This window comes from Thamnophis sirtalis, unplaced genomic scaffold (assembly GCF_051295495.1).
Source record: "Thamnophis sirtalis isolate CommonGarterSnake01/CBP01778 unplaced genomic scaffold, rThaSir2_p1.2 scaffold_10, whole genome shotgun sequence".
In the NCBI taxonomy this organism is placed as follows: Eukaryota; Metazoa; Chordata; class Lepidosauria; order Squamata; family Natricidae; genus Thamnophis; species Thamnophis sirtalis.
Window position 1 is genome coordinate 73569485 of NW_028261390.1, and position 25963 is coordinate 73595447.

The 25963-nt window shown below is 47.4% G+C and overlaps 1 protein-coding gene across 1 annotated transcript; it reads left to right on the forward strand.

Annotated features, from left to right (window-relative positions):
• The first annotated feature begins 688 nt into the window (after nt 1–688).
• On the forward strand, nt 689–25923 carry STX18 (syntaxin 18). Its single transcript, XM_087724930.1, has 11 exons — nt 689–877; nt 15248–15315; nt 16015–16130; nt 16216–16293; nt 19088–19154; nt 20626–20765; nt 22376–22464; nt 23776–23834; nt 24396–24465; nt 24889–24969; nt 25757–25923. Exons 1-11 carry the CDS (start codon nt 704–706, stop codon nt 25850–25852), a joined length of 1038 nt encoding a protein of 345 aa, XP_087581056.1. The 5' UTR covers nt 689–703; the 3' UTR covers nt 25853–25923.
• Nucleotides 25924–25963: the final 40 nt, after the last annotated feature.

The following is a 25963-nucleotide window of genomic DNA, read 5'->3' on the forward strand; positions in this document are numbered from 1 at the left end:
CACTGGGGATCGTCACTAAAGCAGTAAAGTGTCGTTCTCTGGGATTATATATTACAGTTTACATAAAAATGCGTAATTCTTTGTGCAAATTATGCAGGTGGTCCTTGACTTACGACCAAGACCAACATTTTTGTTGCTAAGAGAGACATGTGTTAGGGAAGTTTTGCCCCATTTTACGGCCTCTCTCGCCACGGCTGTTATGTGAACCACTGCAGTTGCTAACTTAGTAACAGGGTTGCCATCGAGGCGGGAAAAACGGCCACAGGCCGCTTTCCGTGGCGTTGTGACTTTGGACGGCCGCTAGATGGGCTGTTGTAAGTAGAGGACCAACTTGCAACCTTCTTAGAAATCATAGAAGCAAAACCTTCCTCCGCCTCCCTTCCCCCACAGGAGGAGGAGCTGGAAACGGGCCCGGAAGGGAGGAAGGAAGGAAGGAAGGAGGGAAGGAGAGAAGGAGGGAAGGAGGGAAGGGAGGGTCATCCATCGGGCCCTTTTCACAGGGGCCGGGAGGGGCCCTCGGAGGGCTGCGGAGGGAGGGGAAGAGAAGGTTTCCCCCCCCCCTCGGCCTTCTCCCCCCGCCCACCCACAGGCCCCTCCCCCCCCCATCCACGGTCTCCGGCCTCCCTTTTGCAGGCCCCTCCCCCGCCCCTCCCTCTCTCCTTAGCCCCTCCCCCCGTCTCCTCCCCCCGCTTCTCCTCCCGTCATGGCGGCGCCGGCGGCGTCGGACATCACGGCGCTCTTCAAGGCCTCCGTGAAGACGGTGAAGACGCGCAACAAGGCGCTGGGCGTCCCTCCCGCAGGAGCCGAGCCCGCCGCCCTCTGGCCCAGGAGAGCCCCGCGGGGCAGGGGGGGATTCTCCGCCCGCGCCCGCGAAGTGGTGAGTGACCCCCCCCTCCCTCCCCCCTCCCTCCCCCCGGGGCTCCTCGGGGGACACGCGGACTCTCTTCGCCCGGACAGGCCGAGGGAGGGGCGGGGCTTGCTGACCACCCTCCCCCCCTCCCCCCCTCTCCCCCACCGGCCCGGCCCTGGAGGCTCCGGCGAGGCGGCGGGGGAGCCTTGGGACGCGGAGGCCCCGAAGGAGGAAGCTCCAGCAGGGCCTCCTCGGTCTCTGCTCCCCTTCCCGGGAGGCGGAAGCTTCCTTCGGGGAGGAAGGCCCGGAGGCCAGAAGGAGCCTCGGCCCGTCCTCCGCCCCCTCCCCCCGGCCCCCGGGCAGGGCTTTCCCAGAGGGAGGGAGGGAGGGAGGGAGGGAGGGGTTGGGTGGGGGGGGTCTCCTCTTGGCCGGGCGGGGGGGGGCGCCTGGCTTTGGGTTCCCTCCCGGAGCCTCCTCCTCCTCCTCCTCCTCCTCCTCCCTTTCTCTGCTGGTGGCTGGCATGGGGTGCCAGGACCAGATGGTCAATCCTGGTTGAAAAGGACCTGGCATTTGCCCGTCCAGATTTAAAAGCTTTGCCTTCTGCGGTTTGTTTTGGAAGGAGGGATCTGCAGAATTTTTCACTTTATAAAGATTTTTAAAATCCCAAACACTCCGTTTCCTATTCTGCTAATCTTTGTTTTATTTATTATAAAAAGTACCAGATCCTCCTGCTCTTTTCCTCCTCACCACCAGCCATGGCTGAAACCAGCTCCCCTCCCGGTTCAGAGAGGCTCAGCAAAGAGACATTCTGACATTCTCTCCGCTTTGAGTCCTTCCACAGACGTCCTTGTCTGTGAATTGTCCTTTCCTCCTTCCTATTAAGGGGAAAGCAGATACATTTGGGGGAAGTATAATCGTGGGTCCCGTGTTCTGTCCAGTAAATAGGCCTAGACTAAAATCACAGCCGCTTCCATGGTTAGTGAGAGAGTGCGTCTTGGCTTCCTTCAGAGCCCCCATAAGCCTTCAGTGATCTTCCTTCCCAACGCCTGGGCTGCCTCTGGCAAAGACTCCAGAGGTGCCCGTGAAATACCCTGCGGCCTCCTCTTCTGCCTCCAAGGGCTGCAGGCCGGGACCAGGTCTCTTGCCTCACGCTTTCCAGTGCTGTTCCCCTGCTCTTCCCTGCTGCCTTTGTTCCTCGGGGCTTCCCTTTTTCCCAGAAAGAGGGTGCCTGAGGCCTGGGCAGCCCCTGGAGGGCCTGTCAAAACTTGTGATGAGGACGCCCCCGCCTCCCTTTTTTTCTCCAACCTTCACCCCCTTTTTTCGCGTCTACACGCTTGGGGTACTTCCTTAAAAACCTTACTCATTGCTGATACTCGCAGAGTGAAAATACTTCTGATAAGTATTAGAATATGCTGTTCTGAATTGCCAACAGAGATTTAACACAAAATATAATAGGTTTATAGTAAGAGCAGATGGCAACTGGTGTTTTGCTGTACTGAAAATTATAACCACCTCTGTTTCCTGGTTTTCTGCCTTTCCAGGGGCCAATTTTGTGTCCAGATGAAGGCAGCGTTGAATTTTACATAGCTGCTATTTGCAAAATTGCAATATAGGTAATCCTTGACTTACAACAGTTCATTTAGTGACCATTCAAAGTTGAAACAGCACTGGAAAAGTGACCTTTGACCTTTTTTCACACAACAATTGCAGTAGCTCCATGGTCACGTGATCAAAATTCGGAGGCTGACTATGACTATTGTGGTGTTCCGAGGTCACGTGATCACATTTTGTCACTTTCTAACCAGCAAAGTCAATTGGGAAGCCAGATCCACTTAACAACTGGGACAAGAAAGGTTGTAAAATGGGGCAAAAAATGTCTCATTTAACAGAAATGTTGGGCTCAATTGGGGTCGTAAGTCAAGGACTTGTATCTGTATATGCTTGTTTTAAACTTGCAAAATCCATTCTAAGTGGCTTCTGAGTGAGTGCGTACTGCAGCATCTTTGTTTTTAGTTTTAATCTCCTTTGGTCTTTGGCGACACTCATACTCCTGGGTGGCTCTGCTGGATTCCTGGAAGAAGTTTTAGTTCAGGCTTTCCCCCATTTTCTTCATGGCTGAAGTCTTATTTATTCTGACAATGTAAGTCAAAGAGTGCAGTGGGATTGCTTTATCATGCATATTTTTCACATGTACCTGTTATTTGTTGTAATACCGTAATTTGTTATGTCATATATGTTATTCATGGGAAACATTTTAAAAATCTAGCGTAAATAAGGATGTGTGCTGAAATTATTCCTTCTATAGAAAAATGGCCATAAAGCAATAAAATTACAACAACAATAAAGTTGTTAGATTCTGCACTGAACTTATTCAGGTCATTTAAGAATTAAGAGGCAATCAAATTTAAGCAATAAGTTAAGTTGCGGCAATGCCGAAACACTGTTTAGATACGCAGTTCAGTTTTGGTGGCTGAAATAGCTTGGCTATAATAATTATTGTTGTGACCGGTTTGTTACAGTCATCTGGGAAGAGTAACTGTACAGTCCATGCAGTCTAGGCAGAAATCTGTTTTTGTAATTTGTTTCTGTTTGGAGTAGAAGGAAACGACACGTAGCACGCGAATTCTGTGCAGCGATTTGAAGCAACCGTTCTTACTTGACCCGTTTAAAAAAAGCTGGCCCTCTTTCCGGGTCTTTTGCAGCAGATACATCTAGCGAGCCAGTTTTCCCTCAGAGGGCTGTGAAAACGCTCCCTTGATGGCCCTGCCTTCCAAAAGATAAGGCCACCGACTGTCCTCTGTCCTCTGCAGCAGGTTGGCCTGATTCAGTGGGCGGCTCTCCTGCATGCCTGGCCCAGGAGCACGGAGCCCCAGAGGAGCAGTTGCTGGCCGTGGGGGGGGGGGAATTGGACTGACCGCTTGGTCCTGTTTCACTTTTTAACAGGAGGTTTTAGCAGCCTGATTTGTTTTTATCAGGTTGCTTATTACTTTATATTTTTAGGAGGCTGAAATCAGCATGTCTGAGCCCTTGTTACCAAGATAAGATTTATCCGAATGGGTTGATTGCAATGGACCCCCTCTGGCCGTCATTTGAGACAAACAAGGTTTTACTTTGGTATTGTAGAAAAATAGTTGAATCCAGAATTACCAAGGATTTGTTATTTTTTGAGGATGCCACACGTAATTTAAAAATACAAATAACCCAAAGATATGACCGTAATAAAATATGCCAGTACAACATCATAGATAAAAGTAGACTAAATAATGCAGCAAACAAGAACAGCAGCAATTAAATGGTGGATAACAAGAAATAATCAGTAATTTTATTGAGGAAAGGCTGAAGTGTGTCTATTGTACATTTATTATGTAGAAATTGTATTTACATAGCCCCCCCCCCATTTCACAGTCCACTTACTCTACTGTTCATATAATGTGATTCTGATGTACACAATGCGGGAGACAATTTTTGTAATGTGTATCTGATTATATTTTATATTTCTGTGAAAAGAATTCACTCCCTTTGCAATATATTGGAGTTTTGTAAATCTTTGCCATTGAGCAGTATCAAAGCATCTCATTGAGACTCTGTTAAAAGGGAGTGGAGGGTGAGTAAATAAGTAGCTCCAATTTTTGGTGCTTGTTTAAGGTAAATCATGAACAAAAGTCTTCCCACATGGTGTGTTCCAGTGTAAAGAAAAAAAAAGTACCGTAACTTAAGATTCAGTAACTGATGCATTGATACATCGGTAGTAATTGCAGCCCTGTAATTAGCATTCATGTTTAACTTTGCCATTTTGGCCCATTGCTTCATTGCTGACTTCTTTGATAACACTTGGGGTTTTTATCACACGGCTTTCCTATCTTAAGTCCCATCACAACATTTCTGATTATGGGATTTAAGTCTGGATGGTGTTGGCCTTTGCAAAATGCTGATTCACGACTCTTCATCCTTCTCGTGTAGGCTTCTCTCTCATGTCCTGTAAGGGATCGTTGTCTCGCTGCAGACAATCCGTTTGTGTTTCAGCTGAAGGATAGATGGCCCGATCCTCCAAGGTGGAGCTCAGGCTTCCTCAGGGACGGTAAACCCTCCAGGTCTTGGGTCAGCAAAGCGTCCTGGAATCACAATGCCGCCACCTTTGTACACAGGGTGGCATAGAAATTGGAATTCATGGTTTTGCTTCCACTGGACGCGAGCGGCTTCGTAAGCCAGGAGGTTTCCTTGCTGCCTTACCTGGGTCCATGCAGCAATATTCCTCCTGGCGTTCGAAGGGCTTCTTGGAACCCTGGTTCCAAGAAGTACGGGGGGGGGCTTTTGCTTTACTACCCTCTCAGGCACCCCATTTTTAGTCAGTGCCTTTCCAATGATGGAACCACGAACCCCGTGACAGGAAAGTCAAGAGAGGGTGCCTATAGGGTGCTGTTTGGAGATTCTTCATGGCTTCTAGAGCAATTTTCCGAGTTCAGTTTTGGAGCGATTTTGACAGGATGGGCATCTTTTGTTGTCCCAACTTTCCCATTTCAAGACTTTGGATTGGTGATACCCCGGAGCTTCAGAAATCGGCCTGTGGCGTTTTCCAGACTGATGGTCGTCAGGGACTTTTGAATTAAGGTCTTCAAACATGCCTCTTGGACCCCGTGTGGCAGCCGCTTCCTTATGACCAGAGGCATCGGCTGGGGAGAGGCCTGGTCCACCCCAGCCCTGATGGCTTAATGAAGCCCTCACACATCTTCCCTTTAAGGGAAGCGATGGGGAAGGTTTGATTACTTGGCCCTGTGGGCAGACGGCGGGCTGGGTGACTTTGTCTGGGAATAAAGGAAGTAAGCACCACACTTTGGGGCCTCTTGCTGACTCAGACTCTAGTTATGTCTCAGCAGGACCTCAAGAGGTTCTGGAAACATCCAGTGCAAAAGATGGGCAAAAGAAATCAGAGGGTGAATACTTCCCCCCCCCCCCCTGTTCAGGCCAGCGCTTCCCCCCCCCCCCCCTCTGCAGTAGGTCCTGCCAGTACTGTGAAAAACGAGGCCTCCTTTGTGGATCTCCCAGGCAAGGCTCATCCTTAGCTGTGCCTTCTTCGCCTTTCATGTCTCTGGGACCTTCGATCCTGCGGGTGAAGCATCCCAGCCTGGCTTGTGTGCTGGGAGATGGCTGTGCTGCCAGCTCTTCTCCTCCGGAGCTTGCAAGTGGGCAAAGCGCAGGCAGAGGGCAGAGCCTGAGCTTGGCCTTTGGAGCCGAGAGAGAGAGGGAGATGCCGCCTTTTGCCGTTCTCTCACCAACTGCCAATGCACGTGAGGAGATTCGGGGCCCTTTAATTGGCGAGAGAGTCACGTTTTCAATGTGAACCAATATCACGAAGATGGAAGCCTGTTCAGAGGAAAAGGAGGCCACCTGGATAGGTTCTTCTAGGAAGCTTGGCTTGTATGTTCCACGGAAAGCAATTCAGAAGCCACCCGGCTTTTTGAGTGTGTGTGTGTGATTATTCCTAAACAGAAAATGTGTTTTTTTTTTTGTAGAAGAGTGTCTTTGTTGGATCTCATTCCTTACCATTTACCAGTACCAGACTTTCTCACAATGTTGACATCTTGTTAACTGTTTTCTTCCAAGTATTGCCTTTGTTTAAATTTTAAAGCTCTATTCTAGCCAAACTTCATTCTTTGTCCCTCCTTTTTTCTTTCTTTTCTCTTTTTTAAAATAGTAAATAGTAAAATAGTAATTCTTTGTCTCTCTTGAACACCTTCCACACTCACTTTACCATGGCGCATTTCTCTTTTGTGAAGGAGGAAAAGCTATAAGCTGTGGAAGGAAGGAAAAATAAAAGGAAATATCTCAGATTTTTTGCTGAGCAAAATTTTCAAATCTAATTCCAAATATGATACTTCACTGTGTTTAATACTGATTCGTTATTTAAGTTTCACTTAATTTGGCTGTTTAAAAACAGACGAAAACTGTCAAGTTATAATATTTGGAAATAGACCTTAAAGATATAATGATATTTGTTTATCCTGAATTAAATTATAAAAAAATTCCATAGGAGGTAAATATTTTCTCAACACAGCCCAATCCAGCGAGGCATTCAAACTCATATCCAACTAAATATAATAAATGCGGCTTTGTGTTTTTGTTACAAATTTTTGAACGTGTTATTTTAGTGTAAATTTCAAATTTGTTTTTGTAAGGGAAATAAAATAGTACAAAGGAATTTTAGATAAGAGACGGCTGTTAAGCTTCTGGGTCCTGGGGAGATTTTGTAAAAATAAAATGAAAGTTAGGATTGAAACTGATTCTTTTTAAACATGGGAGCCAGGAACCTGATAAATGTATTAGGATTTTATTTTTGGATGGGGGAGTGGGTTCTTATATTTTGGCCTTGTCATTGGGGCCGAATCAGAGGCAGAATTTGTCCCCAGATTCCCTTTGGGCTTGTTGTTTGGTATCCTGCGTTGGACATAAGAGAGCATGTTTCCCACTTCGATAGGGCAGATCAAATGATTTGTGTTAACTTTTTTTTTCCAGAAAAAAAGGTCACAAGGTAATTAAAATGTCACCTTACTGTGCAGTTTGTACATATTAAATGGGTCTGAAATTTCTGTATTGTTGCCTCTTAACGTTGTTGATTGATTTGATTTGATTGATTGATTTAATACATTTATAGGCCGCCTGTTGTCTTTTTAAAGTTCTTTGAAAAGAAATTGTGGCAATAAAGTGGCTGAAGGGCTCCTTCGCAGCCTCCCCATCCGATCTGCCCTTGCTGCCGTTTTTTATTCTTCAGTGAAATACATCTCGCCTCCTTCAAACAAGCCTCTACTGCGCTTATTCCCCCATGGCCTCCTTGGTTTTGCAGCTCAAGCAAGCGTGTGAGGAGAGGAAAATAACGAGAAAGGGAAGCTTGAAGGCAGCCTAATCATTAGCACCAAAATGAATGTTTAATTAAAAGAGGGGAGATGCTTAAAAACCCCAAATGCTGCCTTTTGTGTGGCCTGTGCAAAGCTCCCTCTCCTCCCCTCGCAGTGGATGCAGCTTCGTATAGACGAAGAACCAGGGCTTACCTTTGCAAGCTGGAATGTCCTGCAGACAATTAAGTTGTGGTCAGGCTTTAGAAAAATACAAAGTTCTCCAACTATGATTTTGTAAACATGCTGCAATAACATTTCATTATATTTAACAGTTTCATATAGAAAGCTGATACTCTCACAAGGCATTGATTAAAGGTAAAACATCAAGAAAGAAAAAAATATTAAATTAGAACTTCAGTTAGGATGTTGACAGTTGACTTGTAATATTAAACAGATGTGCATATTCTTGAAATAATCATGTTTCGAAACTTCGTAGCCAAGATCTGAAAAAAAATGCTACATGATTTTTTATTAATATTAAAGTCCCTTTGACTTTGGACTACCCTTTCCTCCCTTTTCTGCCCATGTCTTGATAGGGAAGTATTAAAAAAGTTGTGTTTAAGAACAAAATGCTACTACCTATCATCTAGTTTATAATAAACAAATCTGCCATTTGCTATTTAGGTTAAATTCTTGTTGTATGGTTGAGAGGGATAAGGAAGAATATTGGATGCCGCTTATAACAAATTAATTCAGTTTTCTGCAATGAATTGAAGTTTAGTATTATGTTGTTTCTTTTTTTTTCAACAAGGGAGGAATATTAGTAGTCAGTTGAACACGTTTTCCTGGATGACCATCCATTTTTGCAGTTGGATGCATGAGAAGATACTGAAATTTCCCTAAATTATTTTCTTGAGATGAAGGTTGAGGCAGTATTTGTAAAATGAAATGACTAGCAATGAAGTTATTATTCTTTTGTAATTGTTTCATCTTTCCAGTTTTTGTTAAGTACTCAAATCTACAAATTATCCAATAAATCCTCTGTATTCTCTTATCTGCTCTAGAAAATACCATCTTATTTCTCCACTGATAAATGAAATGAGGAGATTTAGCTTCGTCTGTCATAGTCTATTTACATTTGTCCCTCTTTACTAAGAGCCTAAGGCTGGGGGAGTCACACAAGCAGAATGCCGACCCGGGGGGGGGGGGGCTGGCCCCTTTTCTGCCACACCAATAAACGCCTGGAAAATAAACCCCTGGTCACTTTGCGGCCTTTTAAAAAATTGGCCACCCGTTAAACACACAGCAGCTGAAATCCTAATTATGGCTTTGCATAACTGGTTTAAAGATTCTTGGGATTTTGGTGATGAAATGATAAATGCAAACAACCACCTATCAGTAACGGTTCATAATTCCCAAGTAATCTTTTAATTATCATTTTATGTTTCCATTAAATGGAGAATCAACCATTGTTCTTTCATACAAGATCTCTTGCTAGGCAGGAGTGACCTGAGACCATTCGCTGGAGCCTAACATGACTGACACATTTCTCGCCTCCCAAAGTCTCTGGCTACATATGGGACTCGTGGCAAAGGATTGCCTGGTTACGATTTTGGCATTCAGCAGGTAGCCAACTCCCACACACCCAGGTGCCTTTCAACAGTTATTAGGCTGATTGTCTTTATTAGCTTGACAGGTGGGAAAGATAAATTTATTTATTGACTAGGTTTTTATCCTGCCTTTATTACCTTACAAGTAACTCAAGGCAGTGACACTGTGTCTGGTATTGCTCCCTCCTCCTGTTTTCTCTGCCACAGCAGCCCTCTGAGGGAGAGGGACCGATGTCTCCCAGCCAGCTTTCATGTTGAAGACTGGACTGGAACTGACCGTCCCCCAGTTTCTAATCCAGCACCTTCCCCACTGGATCAGAGGGGCCTCCCTGGCCTCTACCCCAGAGACCCTGGACACGGGGGGGGGGGGGGGGCTGGAATTGAATAGAACCAATGGCCTTGCACAGCCATTGGGGGTAGCCATTTGGGGGGGACTCTCTGGATAAAAAGCCACAGATGAAGAAAGGTGTGCTAGGAAGACCATTCATTTGCCAAACAGCATGCGATTGGCATTAATTTCAAACTTACGTGTATCAACTATCCAATTAAAATATTAATATGGGATAAGTAAAATTAATCTGTTGAATGTTCTTGTTCACTTGGTGTGGATGGTCTGAATCCACATTGTTGTATTTTGATTTCCTTTAGCCTAGAGGTTTAGAAGAAGTTTGTGACTTCCCTCGAAAATTAAATATATTAGTTCTAGGATGGAAATTTTGTATTTTTTGATTTGGAGGAAAAATATGAGCAATATACAAATAATAATTTGATCCCTCAAAAATTATGGAGACTATTTTCAGTTTAAACAAAAAATAATTCTGATTGTGATATTTGAATTCTTGGGAGACACATGGTTTGAATGTGAGCTGCTTCAGAATGGAAGTTGATTCACTTGAATGAGTTTTATGTCACCTAAAGACAAATGTTTAAAAACTTAGGGTTTTTTTTGGTATAAAAGTCATCCCCCCCCCCCTCACGCATGCAGCGATGCCGATTGTTCAGCACTTTAACCTCTTTGCAGCGTGGCCAAAGGGCACATTCTCTGCCGTGTTCAGCATTTGGCCCTCTTAACTTGAGCAACGGGAATCCTGCCCCTTTCAAGTTTAATCTTTGGCTTTGAATCTCCCTCCCTCCCTCCCTCCCTCTCCCCCCTCCCCCCCTTAACATCACCCTGGGTCCCTTTTGTTGAGATTTCTGCTGCCAGGCGCCCTTCAGAGCCAACGCTCAGGGCAGGTCCTGGTCCTGGGTTTCTGCTGCGGGGGGGGGCGGGGGGCGGGGGGACGGGCCCTCGGTTGATCATCTGATTGCTGTTCCTGGGGAGATTGTTGTTATCATTAGCTGAGCACCTGTGCATTGTTGCAGTAATGATTAGATGATGCTCATGCTGAAATAAAAGACAGTTTTGTCTAATTCCTGTGCCTATTTAATAAAAACATCTATTTTTTTTTTTTTTAAAGGCAATTTTGAAAATATGCGGAATGTAGCAATTAACCTACGTGCCTGTATGTAATGGCAGAAAACGAGCAACTTATTGCATTCAAAGGGAGATCTGATAGGCTGAAACTGCTTAAAACCTCAGTTGCTGAAGATCCGCCCTGGGGATTTTAAGAACCCCTTTAACAGATGAAAGTATATTTTGAAAAGTCTGACCTTACAGCAATCATAAAATGAAAATGAAACAGGGCTGCTGCTTCTTCTTCTTCTTCTTCCCCTGCAACAACCGGAGAGGCCATCTGGGTCTAATCCTGTAATTACAGGCCGACTTCAATTACCTATTCAAACGGGGAGCAGCAGCAGGCGGGAGACAGAGCAGCAGCAGCAGCAGCAGCAGCAGCGGAGAGAGCTGCGTCTAGACCCCCCCCCCTTGACCACAGCCGCACAGAGGGAACCCCCCCCCCCCCGGGCTGACTGTATCTAGCGTCCTGGGTTCGGCTGGTTGGTTGTTTATTTGTTGATTCCTTTTGCTACCATGTTTTTGAATCTGGGAAAAGTTTGTTCTGGAACAATCCCTCAAGAAAAAGATGGAATCAGCTGACAGAGTGGGACTTCAGGGTGTTTTTAGAAAGCTTTTTAATTTTCCATCCGATACGGTTTTCTATCCCTATCTCCTAAAACTGCACTCTCTGGGGTACGTTGTATAATAATAAGCTCATTAAGGCCAAACTGAAGGGGAGCCTGTTTTCTCCGGACGCTCGTGCTCCTCCTCCTCGGGTGTATTTCTCCCGCCTGACAAGTTGGAGGTTGGGCGTATCTAAGGTTGGGAGCAGAAGGACAAATGGGGGGGTCAGCCTTTGGCCGATGGAGCTCTTGTGACTCACTGGTAAATGACAAGGGGGCCATTGGGAGGTGGGTCGGGCTGGGTCAGTCTTGGTATTCTCAGCCACCCAGCCTTAAATGGCATGGAGGTTGGCTTGGCTCATCCGGCAAAAGCGTCCCTGCCTGGGATGGGGGGGGGGAGGAGGAGGGGGAGGAGGGGAGAGTGAGTTGGACACTTGGTGGACTCTGCCTCCCCTGCCTTCCTCCTGGGGAGTCCCGTGACTTTGGAAGCTGTAGCTCTTCCAGAAGGTGGGCCAGTGAGTGGGGAGTGAGCCTCCCCTCAGGCCCTTCATTACCATTTCCCCCCCCCTCCCCATTGAGGCATCTGTAGTGGGGCGAAGGAGGGGATGCTACCTAAGGAAACAGGCCAGGACCCCCCACCCCCCCCAGAGGAAGAAATATGGGGAGGAGCCGCCCTAATTGTTTGGGCTGCTTAAAGATGCCAGTGGGAGTTTGGTGAAGAGGCCTCGCAATGCAGTAAAACATAAGGATCTCCTCCTGTAGTCCCCCGTTCCTTCTCTGTGTCCCAGGGAGGGTGGGCACAACTTGAGCGTTTCTGGTTGTTATTTGAGGAGTGCATTGCACCTCCTGGGACTTTTCCCAAGGCCACTTGCGGCTCCAGATCCAGCCCTGCGGCACCCTTGGGGCTTAACGGAGCCAATGGCCATGGAAACAATGCCCCCCCCCTGCCCCCCCTCCACCCGCTCTTGTCACCGTGCAGGGGAAATCCCATGGGGAAGAGGCCTGTTTTCCCAGGGCCACTGGATGCTACTGCATTCATCTCTGGCTTATGCTGGTTATGCTTATATGCATTTTAAAAATAGCAATGGACAACAAAGCCCTCTGGATTTGGGGGCAGGACGCCTGGGTGCCAGCCTCACCCCCCCCCCCCAAATGGCTGCAGAGATTCCCTCTCCCCAGACAGTGTCCCCAGGCACATTCTGAGCAGGGAAAAGCCCCAGGACTAAACCTCTGGTCCTCTGATGACCGACCCAGGCTGGATCCCACCATGTAAGAGTGGTTTAAATGTCTTGACAAGAATGGTCAAGAAAAGCGGCAGAATGAGGGAGGAGACTCCCACCATTTCAGGTAAGTCGCAAAAGGGAAACTTTCGGCACTTCAGTTTCCACCCCCGCCAGAGGTGGGTTGCTGCTGGTTCAGCCGAACAGGTAATTCAGGAATCCGGGCCTGGGCCGTAGAACCTGCCACGCCCCTGAACCAAGTGCCTCTGGGCAGGAACCCCTCCAGCACCCCAACATTTTAGCTTTCAAAAGTGAAATCCAGCCCCCCACTGGACGAAAGTTGCACTCCCCCCCACCCCCCAAAGGATCCAGGCACCCAAAAGTAATCTCATAACTTGCGGATGGAACTTACTTTTAAGTAAACATTCATAAAACCCAAACAGTTGTTTTATTTTTTTTTTAAAAAAAGAAGAAGATCTCTCCCAATCAGCCTTCCCCTTAATGAGCGTTTCATGTGGTCGGGGGGGGGGGGAAGTCGAGGGAGGGCCTGTGAGGGTCTGCTGGGAAGAATTCAAGTTAGCAGTTGAGAACTGTTGCAAATGAAGTGCATTTAATCAGTACAAAGTCAATTTCAATAAACATGTATTTTGCCTATTTCTTTAAAAATTACTCTTCTTAGCATTTCTCACAGCTGCTTTTGTGTTGCGTTTTGTGAGGTTTTGGATCATTGTGTGAAAATATAAATATTAACTGAAGTTCTGATTAGAGTTGGGCAATAAAACGAAAAAGGGGAATATTATTAAAATCAGATGTATATCGAAATAGAAGATGTACACAGGCCAGTCTGTGGATCTGGTTTATATGGCGCAGCTTCCATTTATTCTTTCGACTCTGAAGGAAAAGCTTGTCTTAACAACAACACACACCAACTTCCCTTTGTTTGTGCAGATCATAATCAAGTAGTAAACTGGACGTGCGTCCTTGAACTCAAGTAGCTTACTCAGAAGCAAGCAGGCTGAGGAGGATGGGACGTGGGCAAAGCGCCCCAAGCAGGCCTGCAAGATAGGCAGAGTTTCACCGACTGGCAGGATGAGAGGCCTGGGAGCAGCCTTTCCACCGGGTGGGTGGGTGGGTGGGTGGGAGAAGAGTCGAGAGGATGGGCAGTTAGCTCAAATAACTCTCCTCTTCCTCTCTTCGTGTATACAACTACACGAAAGGAGCTGCTCAGGTGTGCCGTGTGCTTGAGGGAGGGATGGGCTTCTGCCAAGGCCACTCCTGGGATGTGGGATGCAGCAGAAGGAAAAAGAGGATAGAAATAAAACTTCAGCAACCGAGGGTTAAATCGCAACCAGGAGAGTTTGTGTAAGACACCCCCCCCCCCACTAGGCTGTCTCTCACCTGGGCCCGTACTGAGGAAGCGAAACGCCCCGTGGGATTAATTTCCCATATTTTCTGAGAGCAGCTTAATATGCCAGTGAATGAATTGGTTGCCTTTTAAAGTGCTTTTCTTCACGGGGGACCCTTAATACTTTCTTCTTCTTCCAGCTAATCCACTTTCTCTCCTCCGAGTGCTGCTTTGGCAAGAGGGGAGCCCTCTCAGTTGCTTTGCTACTTAGCCCTGTCCTGCACGAATAGGTTTTCCAGACTGAATTTGAATTTTGTCTTTAATCTCTTGGTTCCTTTAAACTCTTGGTTTAATTCCGGTTTCTGTTTAAATGCCTGGAAGGAGACCTGCCCAGGAACAGCCAAGCAGGCATTCTCTAGGTAGAATGTGCAACCTGCGCTTGTCAAAAGGGAAGTCAGTCTCCGACCCTCCTCGGCTCTTCCGCTTTTCCTCCTGTTGATGCAAACCAGAAGCTGAGCCAGATCGATCATTAGAGGGAGCCAGGCTGTCTCCTGCTTTTCTCCCCTCCCAAGGAATTAAACCTTTGGTTTAAGATCTCCTTGCTGGGTAGGAATTGGTCTGAGTGACCTTCAAAATAAAGTTTTAACTTGTGGCTGAAAACAAGCCTCCTCCTCCTCCTCGTCTTCTGGGAGGCTGACTGGTCCTGCACGGGTTCTGGACTGCCAGAGTGTTGTACCATCACCACCACCACCACCACCACTCCTCCTCCTCCTCCTCCTCCTCCTCCTCCTCCTCCTCCTCCTCCTCCTCCTCCTCCTCCTCCTCCTCCTCCTCCTCCTCCTCCTCCTCCTCCCCCCTGCCCAGAGAAGTGGCAGTAGCTCAGCCCCTGCCCCCTCCTTGACAGCAGTGGGTCTGGTGAGCAGGGAAGGAGGGGGGGGGGCTGGTCTAGTGAAGAAAAAAGGCCAGGGGAGACAGGAGAGCAGCCTTCCAATATTTGAGAGGCTGCCGCACAGAGGAAGCGGTCAACCTGTTTTCCAAAGCACCCAAAGGCCAGGCAAGAAAACGATGGATGGGAACTGGAAATAAGGAGAGATTCAACCTGGAAATAAGGAGATATTTTCTGACAATGAGAAGACTCAACTGATGGAGCAGAGGTTGCCTCCAGAAGTTGTGGGAGCTTCATCCCTGGAAGCTTTCCAGAGGAGGCTGGACTTCTATCTGTCAGGAACGGTGTAGAGTCTCCTGCTTGGGCTGAGGGGGGTTGGATTAGATGACCTACAAGACCCCTTCCTACTCTGCTTAATCTGTTAATTTTTACTATTCATTCATTTTAGGTTAATAACATTGGGAAACTCAAAGACTTTCTTCTGCAGCACCGGAAAGATTATATTAATGCTTATAGGTAAGTGTCATGATTGAAAAAGTGAAAATTGATAATCGTGAGAAAAAATATGTATGAATCAGTTCTCCCATGCCAGTTGCCCAGTCTGACACTGAATTTAGTGGTACAGAGCTTAATTGTCCTTGGCGTAGGCAAAAAAGAGTTTATACACTGTCAGCGGGAGGGCTGTGCTAAGGGCTGGATCCCGGCTGATGCTTGGGGGCATTTTAATATGTCGCTGCCAGCCTTTCTCTGGGAGGCTCCTGGAATGGTAATAAAGGCATCCGGAGGCATAGTTTTCAAGTGGGGGGGGGGAGGGAATATAACACACAGGAATCCCTGGTTGCCACTTGATTGTTCTGGTTGCCTGGCCCTCTAAGTACATAAATAAACAAGAATTCGCTTATGCGAATTCTGATAATTCTAATTATTTTAATAGGCCCTCCTTATTGTGTCAGGTAAACAAATGTCACAAAAAACTGGGAAAGGAGCAGAAATGTGAGAATTCATTTAGAATAAGGAAGTTTGCGCTGCAGTCCCTCTCTTCTTCTTCTGTTCACTCAAATGACCCCATGACTGAGTTGGGCGTTACATTAAGAGTAGCTCCGAGGCAGGGAATCAATTTCCATAGTCAACATTCATTATCCTTTTCTAAAGATTGTGCAAAGTACTGAGCTTTTCTTCAGAAAACATGGCTGAACTATCGGCTGTCTTTCCCAGCCACCTCATGTCGGAGTACGTGCGAATGTCGGACACGGATCGAGATCAGATTGACCAAGATGCCCAGATCTTCATGAGGACCTGTGCTGATGCGATTCAGCAGCTCAGAGCAGAAGGTAATTTAAGCTCCATGTGGGGCTTTAGCCGGAAGGGCGCAGAGCTCCTTTGGGAAAAATAAGCTTCTGTATCTTTTCATTTCAGCACACAAGGACATCCATTCCCTACAAGTGAAGCAGCACCGAGAAACTGTATTGGATTTCATTGCAGACTACTTAAAAAGTATCAGGTTTTTTTGAAATAACCATACTTGTGTTTATATGTTTTGCAAAATTAGTCTCTGCTGTTGTGACGGCTTCATTTTCAGAAATTCTCTTCCATGTGCCATATGCCAATTGAAAAGCAAGTTCTCCAGTGGGAAAGGAGGAGTCGGCCAATTTCCTGGAAGAATCTGGCTGGCAGCCTAACGCAGCCTGGTGCACAGGAGTTTCTGTGGACGGTGGGCTCTGGGGGCTTAAGTGATAACGGAGTAGTTATTAAACAAACAAAAAAGCTTTTTAACTGCTCGGAAAGAGGCAAAGTGTTCTTAATAAGTCCACTGATAGTAGTGAGATGGTGAAAAAAAAAACCAGAAGAATATTTAAAGCAGCAGAAAACATTTCATTTCATTAACATCGAGTTTTAATAATACCTCCATTTCCCCCCTACCTCCTAAATCTTGAAATCTACCTGTGTAGTCACTAGGAGTTGAAAATGGCTTGGTGGCACAAGATCATTCAATTCCTCAAATAATTCACTCTCTTTAACCTGACATGTAGCTAATAACAGAGTCACATGGTTCATTTTCCATAAAATTGGGAAAACAAATGTTATCCTCATTTGTGCACCAAACCTTTTTTCAGCAATCTAAAACTCTTTCATTAATTTTAGGAGTAAGACAATGCAGTTTTTAAAACCCCCAAATTTACTTCCTATTGTATATTATTGCAGTAACTCTTCTTGAACAAGGTAACCTTCACCCGTGTCTCAATATTCAAAACATTGCCAGTCAGAAATACCTCTGCAAGTTATCTTTAGCCCAAAGATTCAGCCGCTCCATTATCCCAAATAGATTTGGAAACGATTGTAAATTTTAAGTTTAAATGTTTTTATAATCAAGATATGTAAATGATCAGATCTGGGAGGCTTTACTGTGGTTATGCTTAAAATGAGAAATAGAAAATAATAATTTAAATGATCAAATTGAAGTCATTTCAAAAGATCAGTCTCTGTGGCTCTAGACCAAAGGCCCTCTCGCCTCCAGCCACTCACCCTGGATGGACTTCAGGTGAGAGCTGAGCTGAAGGCTGTAAATCCCAGCAAAGCTGCAGCTCCAGACGGGGTGTTGGGGAAAGTGGTAGAAACCTGTGCTGACCAATTAACAGGGGTCCTGACAAGGATTTCTAACCTCTCCCTGCAACAGGCTAGAGCCCCATCATGCTTGAAAGCACCCACAATTATCCCAGTTCCAAAGAAAGCAGCCACAAAAAGGCCCATTGCACTGACGTCTACAGTGATGAAGTGCTTTGAGAGGCTGGTCCCACAACACCTCAGGTCCCGCCTTCCACCAAATTTTGATCAACATCAGTTTGCTTATAGAAGCAACAGGTCGACGGGGGCCGCCATCTCCACTGCTCTTCGTATTGCACTGAGCCACCTTGAGAAATCTGGGAATTATGTCAGTATGCTTTTTACAGACTGTAGCTCGGCCTTTAACACCATCTTCCCAGGAATTCTCATTGAAAAGTCGACTGACCTGAATTTCCCTCCCCTCACTTGTGAACGGATCAAAGGCTTCCTGACGGATTGTCCACAAACACTAAGAGTTGGGTGCTTTATATCTTCCACGCTGCACATCAGCACAGGCTCCCCTCAGGGCTGTGTGGTCAGCCCATAACCTGTACTCGCTGTATACATGTGACTGCATATCCTCCGATCCATCCAACATCATAATAAAGTTTGCAGACGACACAACAGTGCTGGGTCTCATAACTGGAGGGGACGAACCAGCATACAGGGAAGAAGTCCGGAAGGTCTCCGCATGGTGCTCAAGAAACAACTTACATCTAAATACTAGTAAGACAAAGGAGATGGTGCTAGATTCCCGGAAGCACAGAGAGGAACCCGCCCCATTGTATATCGAGGGGGGGGGGCTGTATGGAGAGGGTTTCCTCTTTTAAATTCTTGGGAGTGCTTATTAGTCAAGATCTCACCTGGAAAAACAACACGTTCCTGGTGATTGGAAAGGCCCAACAGAGACTTCATTTCCTTAGTGTCTTGCGGAAAAATCTGGAGGAAGAACGGCCGATGACCTCTTTCAATCGGTCCACCATAGAAAGTGTCCTCACATACTGTATTACAGTAGGATATGCTGGTTTAACAGCTGCAGACAAGAAAGCACTACAGAGAGGGATCAATTCGGCAGAAGAAACCATTGGTTGCCCTCTGACACCCCTGGATGACATCACCAGGTCTCTCTGCTTTAGCAGAGTAAGGAAGAGTAAGGAAGATGCTCAGAGATGATTCACACCCTGGTCACTGTCTCTCTGCACTTCTACCATCGGGCATGGTAGGCGTCAAAGTACGGCCAGCCGAACAAACAGGTTTAAAGATAGTTTCTTTCCTTGGGCTGTGAGACTTTTAAATACAACCACAATCACTCCATGCACACGCTAGTTTTTTTTCCTTTTCTTTCTTTTTTCGTTTCTGTTATTTTGCACCAGTGAGGTTAAAACAAATTTTGTTGTATTTAAGTACAATGACAGTAAAGATTATACTTATACAGAAGAAGTTGGTTTATTGCATTACAAAAATTGCTATAAAAGAGAAATGCAACCATGATTTATAAATCAGGAATACAGTGATGGAAACTGCTCTTCTTTATAAGCCATTTTTTTAAAAAAAGATAGGAAGGCATGTGATAAAGTAGAGTTGGCAGTGAATTTGAGAATGCAAGATTGTACCCCAAGTATAGAGACCTAGTAATCTCAGTTCAGTTTGATATAAGTATAAATATTCATTCTGCTCTCTTTCACAGGAGTGTGCAAGCTGTACTCGGAACAGAGAGCAATACGGGTCAAGCGCGTAGTGGATAAAAAGAGATTGTAAGTGAGACTGTTGTTACTGCATTGGAAGGTCTCGTCAATTTCTGTGCAAATTTCTTGGTCTTTCAGAAAAAAATATTTGATTTGCTTCCAGTATTGGTTCTGAAGCTTTTTGTAATGTCATGTAACCCTAACAAGCAAGCATTGTGAATGTTTCTTTTTAAACTTACCCAGAATTTTATGTAGATTTTCTCCCCCCCCTCTTTGCTTTCTGGTTTTTTATTTTATTTTGCAGAATGATAATGTATACCTATAGTCCAGGGACGTGCAGTCAGGGGAGGCAGGGCCTCACCTCTGTCATCATGAAAAGAAAAAAATATATATAAAAGGAAAAAGGCTGGGGTAGTTGCTGCCAGAGTCACCGTGTGGATGACTCTGCTTAGTGCTTAACTGTTTAAAAAAGCCTCTAAAAAAGCGCCCTCTACAGGAGGAGGGGGAGAACCACGTGCCTCATTTAGCCTGTCTTTATGATCACTCGAGCAGAGTTAAGCAAGGGTTAAAAGCCGAAAAATTCCTTATGTAGATGAGGCACGTGGTTCTCTCGCTTCCTCCTGTAGAGGGCGCTTTTTTTAAACAGTTAAGCACTGAGTCATCCATTGGGGGCTCTGGCAGCAGCTACCCCAGCCTGACCTCAGCAGCTCTTGCCTTTTTCCTTTTACATTTTTACATTTTCATCATGGCAGGCAAGAGCAGAGTTGAAATCCTCTGTGAAACAGCTGGAAAAGGAATGTGGGTCGGAGGGAGGGGGAGGAATTCAAAATTAATGTAATTTGTAAGTAATTGTATTATTGTAAGTAATTTGTTTGTGTGCGTGTGTGTGTGTGTTTTATCCGCCTCTGCTGGTGCGCAGGCTGGCTTTTTTTTTAATGTCGGACATAGCGGCTTTTGCCCGCTGGCCTCACCAGCCGTAAACCTCACCGCAGGTCACTGCCGATAGCTTAAGCTTCTCGTTGTATTTTAGCTGAATTCAGTGGGATTTCCTTTTTGAGCAATTACACAAGTTTATTATACAACCTTGCTAATTCAGCATTGAAGGTAACTGCGTACAGTAGTAAGGATACAATGCCCGAGGGGCCGGAGCCTTTCCCAGGGCTTCCAGTGTAATTACGTCATGCAGCAAAATTAACCAGAGGGAATAATAAGCACCAGAGGTTGGTGTGGATTATGTCATCAGGAGAAGTGAATGAATCATCCCGAATGCAGGGTGCCCCAATTGCCTCAAGGAAAAGAGAGAGCAAACTGTTTCGCCCTCTCAAGAAATTATGGATTTCCATATCCTGCTCAAAGCTGATTTTCCTCTTGGGGGCGGCTGCAATTGCACATTGCCTGGGAGGGCTGCAGGTTTTCCATTTCTAAAGTAATATTGAACATTTAACCTTCTGTGTGGTCAAAGAACTAATATTCCAGGCTGCTGGGTGGGACGGAGGAGAGCAGCCCGTGGTTGATCACCTCTCCTGTTTTGTTCCTTTAGATCCAGGCTTGAGCCTGAGCAAAGCAACAAGTCAGCGCCCCCTGCTTCTGGTGGAAAAGCCCCTGGGACGGAGACGGAAGCTCCTCCTCCTGCTCCTCCTGAGGAATGGGAAGAAAAACTCACCAGGGAAGGCAGCCGAGGTGCTAATCCCTTCCTGCCTCCTGCAACATCCCCCCCATCCATGCTTTAGACCCTGTAGAAGGTTGAGGCTCCACCGGCCTCCGGTCGGGTAGTTTCCTCTGTGGCAACTGGGGGGGAAATAGCTATTTATCATGATGCTGCACGGACAGTGTGTTAAGTGAAAGGGTGGATTCCATGGGTTTCAGAAGGACTCCAGCCTCAATGCTGGCTCACTCATGGTGGGGCCTTCCCATCCCTGGGGCTTGTTTTCCCTCCCTGCTGGAGGAGGAGGAGGGTTTCTGCTACAGCAGCAGCAGCAGCTGCAGGCTTCCCCTGGAGCTGCCCAGGGAAGTGGGGGGGGGGTTTCTGTAGACGGCCAAGAGCAGCCTCCCTTCACAGGAGCAGGAGGAGAAAGAGCCGCGGAGCTGAGCTGCCCGATCAGCTTCTGGCCTTTCCTTTGGAGGGCGACCCTCGGGCTTCCGGAGAAGAGATTTCACCCAGGCTGCCAAGATGGGAAGAAGGGAACCTCGGGCTTCCTCTGAGGGGAGAAGTCCACTTGCTCTCCCCCAAAAGGACGCTCGTGGGGATGGGTTCAGTGGTGAGAGGAACAGCCTCCGCCCTCCACAAACTAGACCTGGGAACAACGGAGGCCTATTATCATCTACCAGGTGCAGAGATCCTGGCTGTGAAATCAGAAGATCTGACCATTCAACCTGCTGATCACCACGACCCTTTTCTTCGCTTTCATGTCCGAAGTAGGGACGTTCCCAAAAGAGGCTGGAGAAGAGAAGGATTCCAAGAGGCCAGGGAGGGAGGGAGGCGGATCGGATCGGACTTGCTCGTGTGTCTTCCGTCGCTTGGAGAGCTTCGCGTTCTGGAACTCTTCCGAAAACTCTGCTCTGGGGACGGCACACGGAGAGAGCTCACGTGGCGCTGACCAGGCCCCCCCCGGCCCCTCCCACACAGTGACCGTGGCCTTAGCCAAACCCAGGCCCTTAGGAAAAACCCCACGCTCTGCCGTGGGTCCTCCAGCCCTTCCGTGGGGAGGGTGGCAGCAGCCGACCAGGAGGCTCTCAGAGAAGGACTTGGAGGACGAGCCTCCCTTGCCAGATCGTTTTGCAGTTGCCCTGAGACCAAAGGCAGACGCCCCCCACCCATCCCCAGGCAGCCCCTGGGATTCATTGGGCCCTCAATGAGGAGGTGTCGGTCCCTGCTTGCCATGGAGGCCACCAGCTCCTGAGCCACCCTGGGCTCAACACCACCACCACCAGCAGCAGCAGCAGCAGCTGGCCAGAGGTGCTTTAAGGTCTTTGGGCATGAATAGCCAGGACTGACTCATCTAATTTTTTTTTTAAACTTTTGTAATATGTGGGGTTTTTTTTTAATGTTGTACACCGCCCTGAGTCCTTGGGAGAAGGGAGGCATATAAATCCAATAAACCAATCTAGGCCACAGCAGGAGGGACAGGACGTCCTGGGGGATAGAAGCCCCCCGAGGTTCCTACGTAGCAGGCAAGAACGGAGGGCTCCCGAGGAGCAGAATTGTGCGGCTTCACCTCCGACTGGCGGGGTCTCTAGCCAGTTGGGGCGGCCTTCATGCGGATGACCGTCTCGTTTGGCTTCTCTTGCAGAGAGGAACCTAGTGGATGAGCAGGCTGGTTTTGGTCTTGGTCAAGACAGCAGAGGAGAAGATGAGCTTTCCCCAGAAGAAATCCAGATGGTAATCCGTCTTTCCATCTTGGGCAGGAAGCATCTGCTGGGGAAACTCTTGCAAGGACTTTCTGAAATGGGCCACCTGGTCAGGCACCCTCTCCCTGGCCAGGCAGCCTGGCAGACCACGCAGGTTGATTGCCCTCGCTCTCCCTCCCTCCCTCTCCCTCTCCCTCTCTGTCTGCGTGTCTATGTGTCTGTCTGTCTGTCTGTCTCTCTCTCTGCTCTCCCTCCCTCCCCCCCCTCTTTGCTTCTTATCTTTGGCTGCTGTAGGAGGGGATCTGCATGGCATTTTGGAAGGGCACTCCTAGAGGAAGCCAACTGGAGGAGTCACAGGGGGGTGGAGGAGGCTGAAAAGGATTGGGGCACTGCTGGCCTCGTGGGGGAGCTCAAAGAAGGAAGAGCAAGGTCCCTGGGCAAGCAGACAGACGGGGGGCGGGAGGGTGGGGGTGGGCCTTCCAAAGCCAAGCAGGATTTCTGGTGCCTGAGCAGCAGGAAGGCAAGGGGGCTCCCTCAGGTGGGTGGGGGGGTGGGTGGGGGGAGCGCAGGTGCCTAAGGTCCCTTAGATTTTGACAGGGAGGATGTTCAGCTCCTGCAGGGAGCTTCCCCAGGCCTCTCGCCCATCTGCCAGCCTGCCCTCTGCTTACACTTACCTGGGCGGCCCCTCTTGGGCACCACCTCCTGAATGGCATCAGGAAGTCTCCGGAATTGTCAATTGTAAAAAGACCCGGTGGGCTTTTTACGTTTAGTTTGCCTAGATGTGAATACGCTTTCCTCCTCCTCCTCCTCCTCCTCCTCCTCCTCCTCCTCCTCCTCCTCCTCCTCCTCCTCCTCCTCCTCCTTCTTCAATTGGATGGAGCGTAATGTTTTCTAACTTCTGTTTGTTTGGTCTCTGACCACGTAACTGTTTTGCAAATCTTTTCGGAGATATTTCTGCGGCATTAGTGGTAGTTTTACCTTGAATATAGAAATAATTCTCATTCCTCCCACCCCCCCCACCCCCAGCTCCCCCTCTCCCCATAACTCAGTTAAAGAATACTTGCTCAGAAGTATTTCCGGGAAAAGGATGCATATTTTTAATCTTAGGAGGAGGCAGCTATAGATGAAAGTGATGGACAGGAGAACTCGGATCTCTCTCCAACAATTCTTAGACCGTCCTGGCTTCTCTGGGAGCTTCCTGACATGATACTGGCAGCCGGGACAGCCTAAGAGAATCTGAATTCCTGGAAAGAGAGTTTTGCTGAAACTTAGATAGATGGTCCATTGGAACTCGACTTTCAATTGCAATAATCTTTGCTTTTCTCTCCCCCCCCCCCTCAAGTTTGAGCAGGAAAACCAACGCCTTGTGGGTGAAATGAACAGCCTGTTTGACGAAGTGAGGTACATTTTTTCCCCCTTTCCCCCCGTTGGCTTTTTTTCACATTTTGATCAAGGTTCTCAGCCCACATCAGCTGCTTGAGGAGGAGAGGCCGCCTGGGCAGCAGGGTGGGGATAGGTGCTCATCCCAGTGGGGTGACTGAAGATGGGGGGCTCTCAGCGGGGCTGGTGCTTTCTACGGATTCTTTGCTCTGGTCCAGCCTGTAGTTTTTGCAATCTATTAGATTTCCCAACTCCAACGGGAGCCATCTCTGGCTAATGCTGTTTTGTATTGCACAGATAATAGGCATCCAATTTTTCTGTCTAGCAGTCTGCATTTTTACACACCTAGAACCTACACCTAATTATATAAATTGCATTTTTCCAATGTTTCAGTAAACAACTGATCTGCTTTGTATGAAGCATCTTATTGAAAATCTGCTTTGTCCAATAAGGCTTCATTATCTTAAGAATGTAAGATGTTCTATTTATTTCATTCTGTAAAAACAGGAAATGCTTATTCTTAACTGTTTAAATATAACTAAGTCTTTTTGCTTTCCTTTCTTATATTTTGATCATTTTTAGGCAGATTGAAGGGAAAGTAGTTGAAATATCTAGACTTCAAGAAATATTTACAGAAAAAGTATTACAACAGGTAAGAAGAATCTCACACTTGACTAGTTCACATTTTGGGCTCTAAGAAAATTCATGGCACCACCCTGTAGGAGGAGAGGGGCAAAGTGTCTGTGAGGATGGAGCAAAATACGAATTAATTATAATAGAGTGGGGACAGTTACCAAAAGAGTTTGTTTCAGAAATATATTCCAGGAGAGAACCTTACGGGGGGGGGAGGGAGAATGAAGAAGTGCGCTGGGGCTGTGAAGATGCTGCCGAGTTCCCCGGTAATCCTTCCAGTTCCCCGGGCGGCCTATGTCCTTGGGATGGCCTTGTGTGGTCTCCCATCCAAGTCCTGTCGGCCTGAAAAGTCACGTTTACCTTTTCCCAGAAGGGTTCAGCCAAGGTCATCTAGCTGCTGCCCTTTGCAGAGTCACCAAATACGTGTTAACTTAATTTCTAGGAAGCTGAAATTGACAGTATCCACCATATAGTTGTGGGTGCGACGGAGAACATCAAGGAAGGCAACGAAGACATCAGAGAGGTAATCTTGGCCAAGGCTTTCCTGCTTTTTATTATTCTTGACTGGCCCGCGGAAAGTTGCCCTCCAGGAGCCTCTCTTCCATTCTGAAGGGAGAGAGCCTTGATTCTGGTTACATAGGTTCTGTGTGGTGCGAGGATGTGCGCATTCATTCATTCATTCAAGAGAGTTATATTGGCTGCCTACCTTCTAAAACTCTGGGCAGCTTAATCTTGTCCAAAGTGGACTGTGGGCAGATTTTGGGCAGCTGTGGGCCAACCATTCTCCTTAAGCAGGAAAGATGGGAGACTGGGCAAAAGCTCTCCAGTACTGTGGGGGTCCAGGATGGCGTCTTGGAGGGGGGCAGTGCTCCACCGCCTCCAGTCAGCTATGCTTATGGGTGTGGGTGTCCTCCCCCCCCCACATACACAGAACGCAGGCCGAGACCCTCTGCACCAGAGACGGCTCCTAACCCCTCAAGCACCGTTCTTTGCTCAGAGCGTCCTGCACACTTTGTGAGCAAGGGCTGATGGACAACTGACCAGATGCTCCCCCTTTGTCCTTACTTCAGCTAAACTGGTGGCATGAAGTGGAAGAAAAGGGGGGTTGGGCATCCATTGAAAACCTTAGTGAACCTGTCGGTCGTACTTTCACTGGCCTTTCCGTATTCCGCTCTTCAGAGGTTTCCCTGTGGAACAAAAGATCTGAAGGCAAAACTATGTCGGAGGCATCAACTGGAAAGAGTTTTGCGCATTCCTGAACTGCCCACCGCAATTCACATCTTTGAAACGGGGGTTTTTGTTCTCCGCAGGCAATCAAGAACAACGCTGGATTCCGCGTGTGGATCCTTTTCTTCCTGGTCATGTGCTCCTTCTCCCTGCTCTTCCTGGACTGGTATGGAAGCTGATCCTGGCCAATAAAGGAACCACCTCGCCAGGTGACCCTGCGGGGTTCACGGACCACGGCTGTGGAAACACACATGTAGCGTCCGTGTGTGTGTGTGTGTGTGTGTGTGCCT

What these genes read in the sequence shown, in the direction of transcription:
- STX18 (XM_087724930.1), top strand. Translation starts at nt 704, where the DNA reads ATGGCGGCGCCGGCGGCGTCGGACATCACGGCGCTCTTCAAGGCCTCC. An exon ending in TCAGCAGCTCAGAGCAGAAG is followed by an intron (nt 16,131 to 16,215) that starts GTAATTTAAGCT and finishes TTTTCATTTCAG; the next exon opens with CACACAAGGACATCCATTCC. An exon ending in CACCAGGGAAGGCAGCCGAG is followed by an intron (nt 20,766 to 22,375) that starts GTGCTAATCCCT and finishes CTTCTCTTGCAG; the next exon opens with AGAGGAACCTAGTGGATGAG.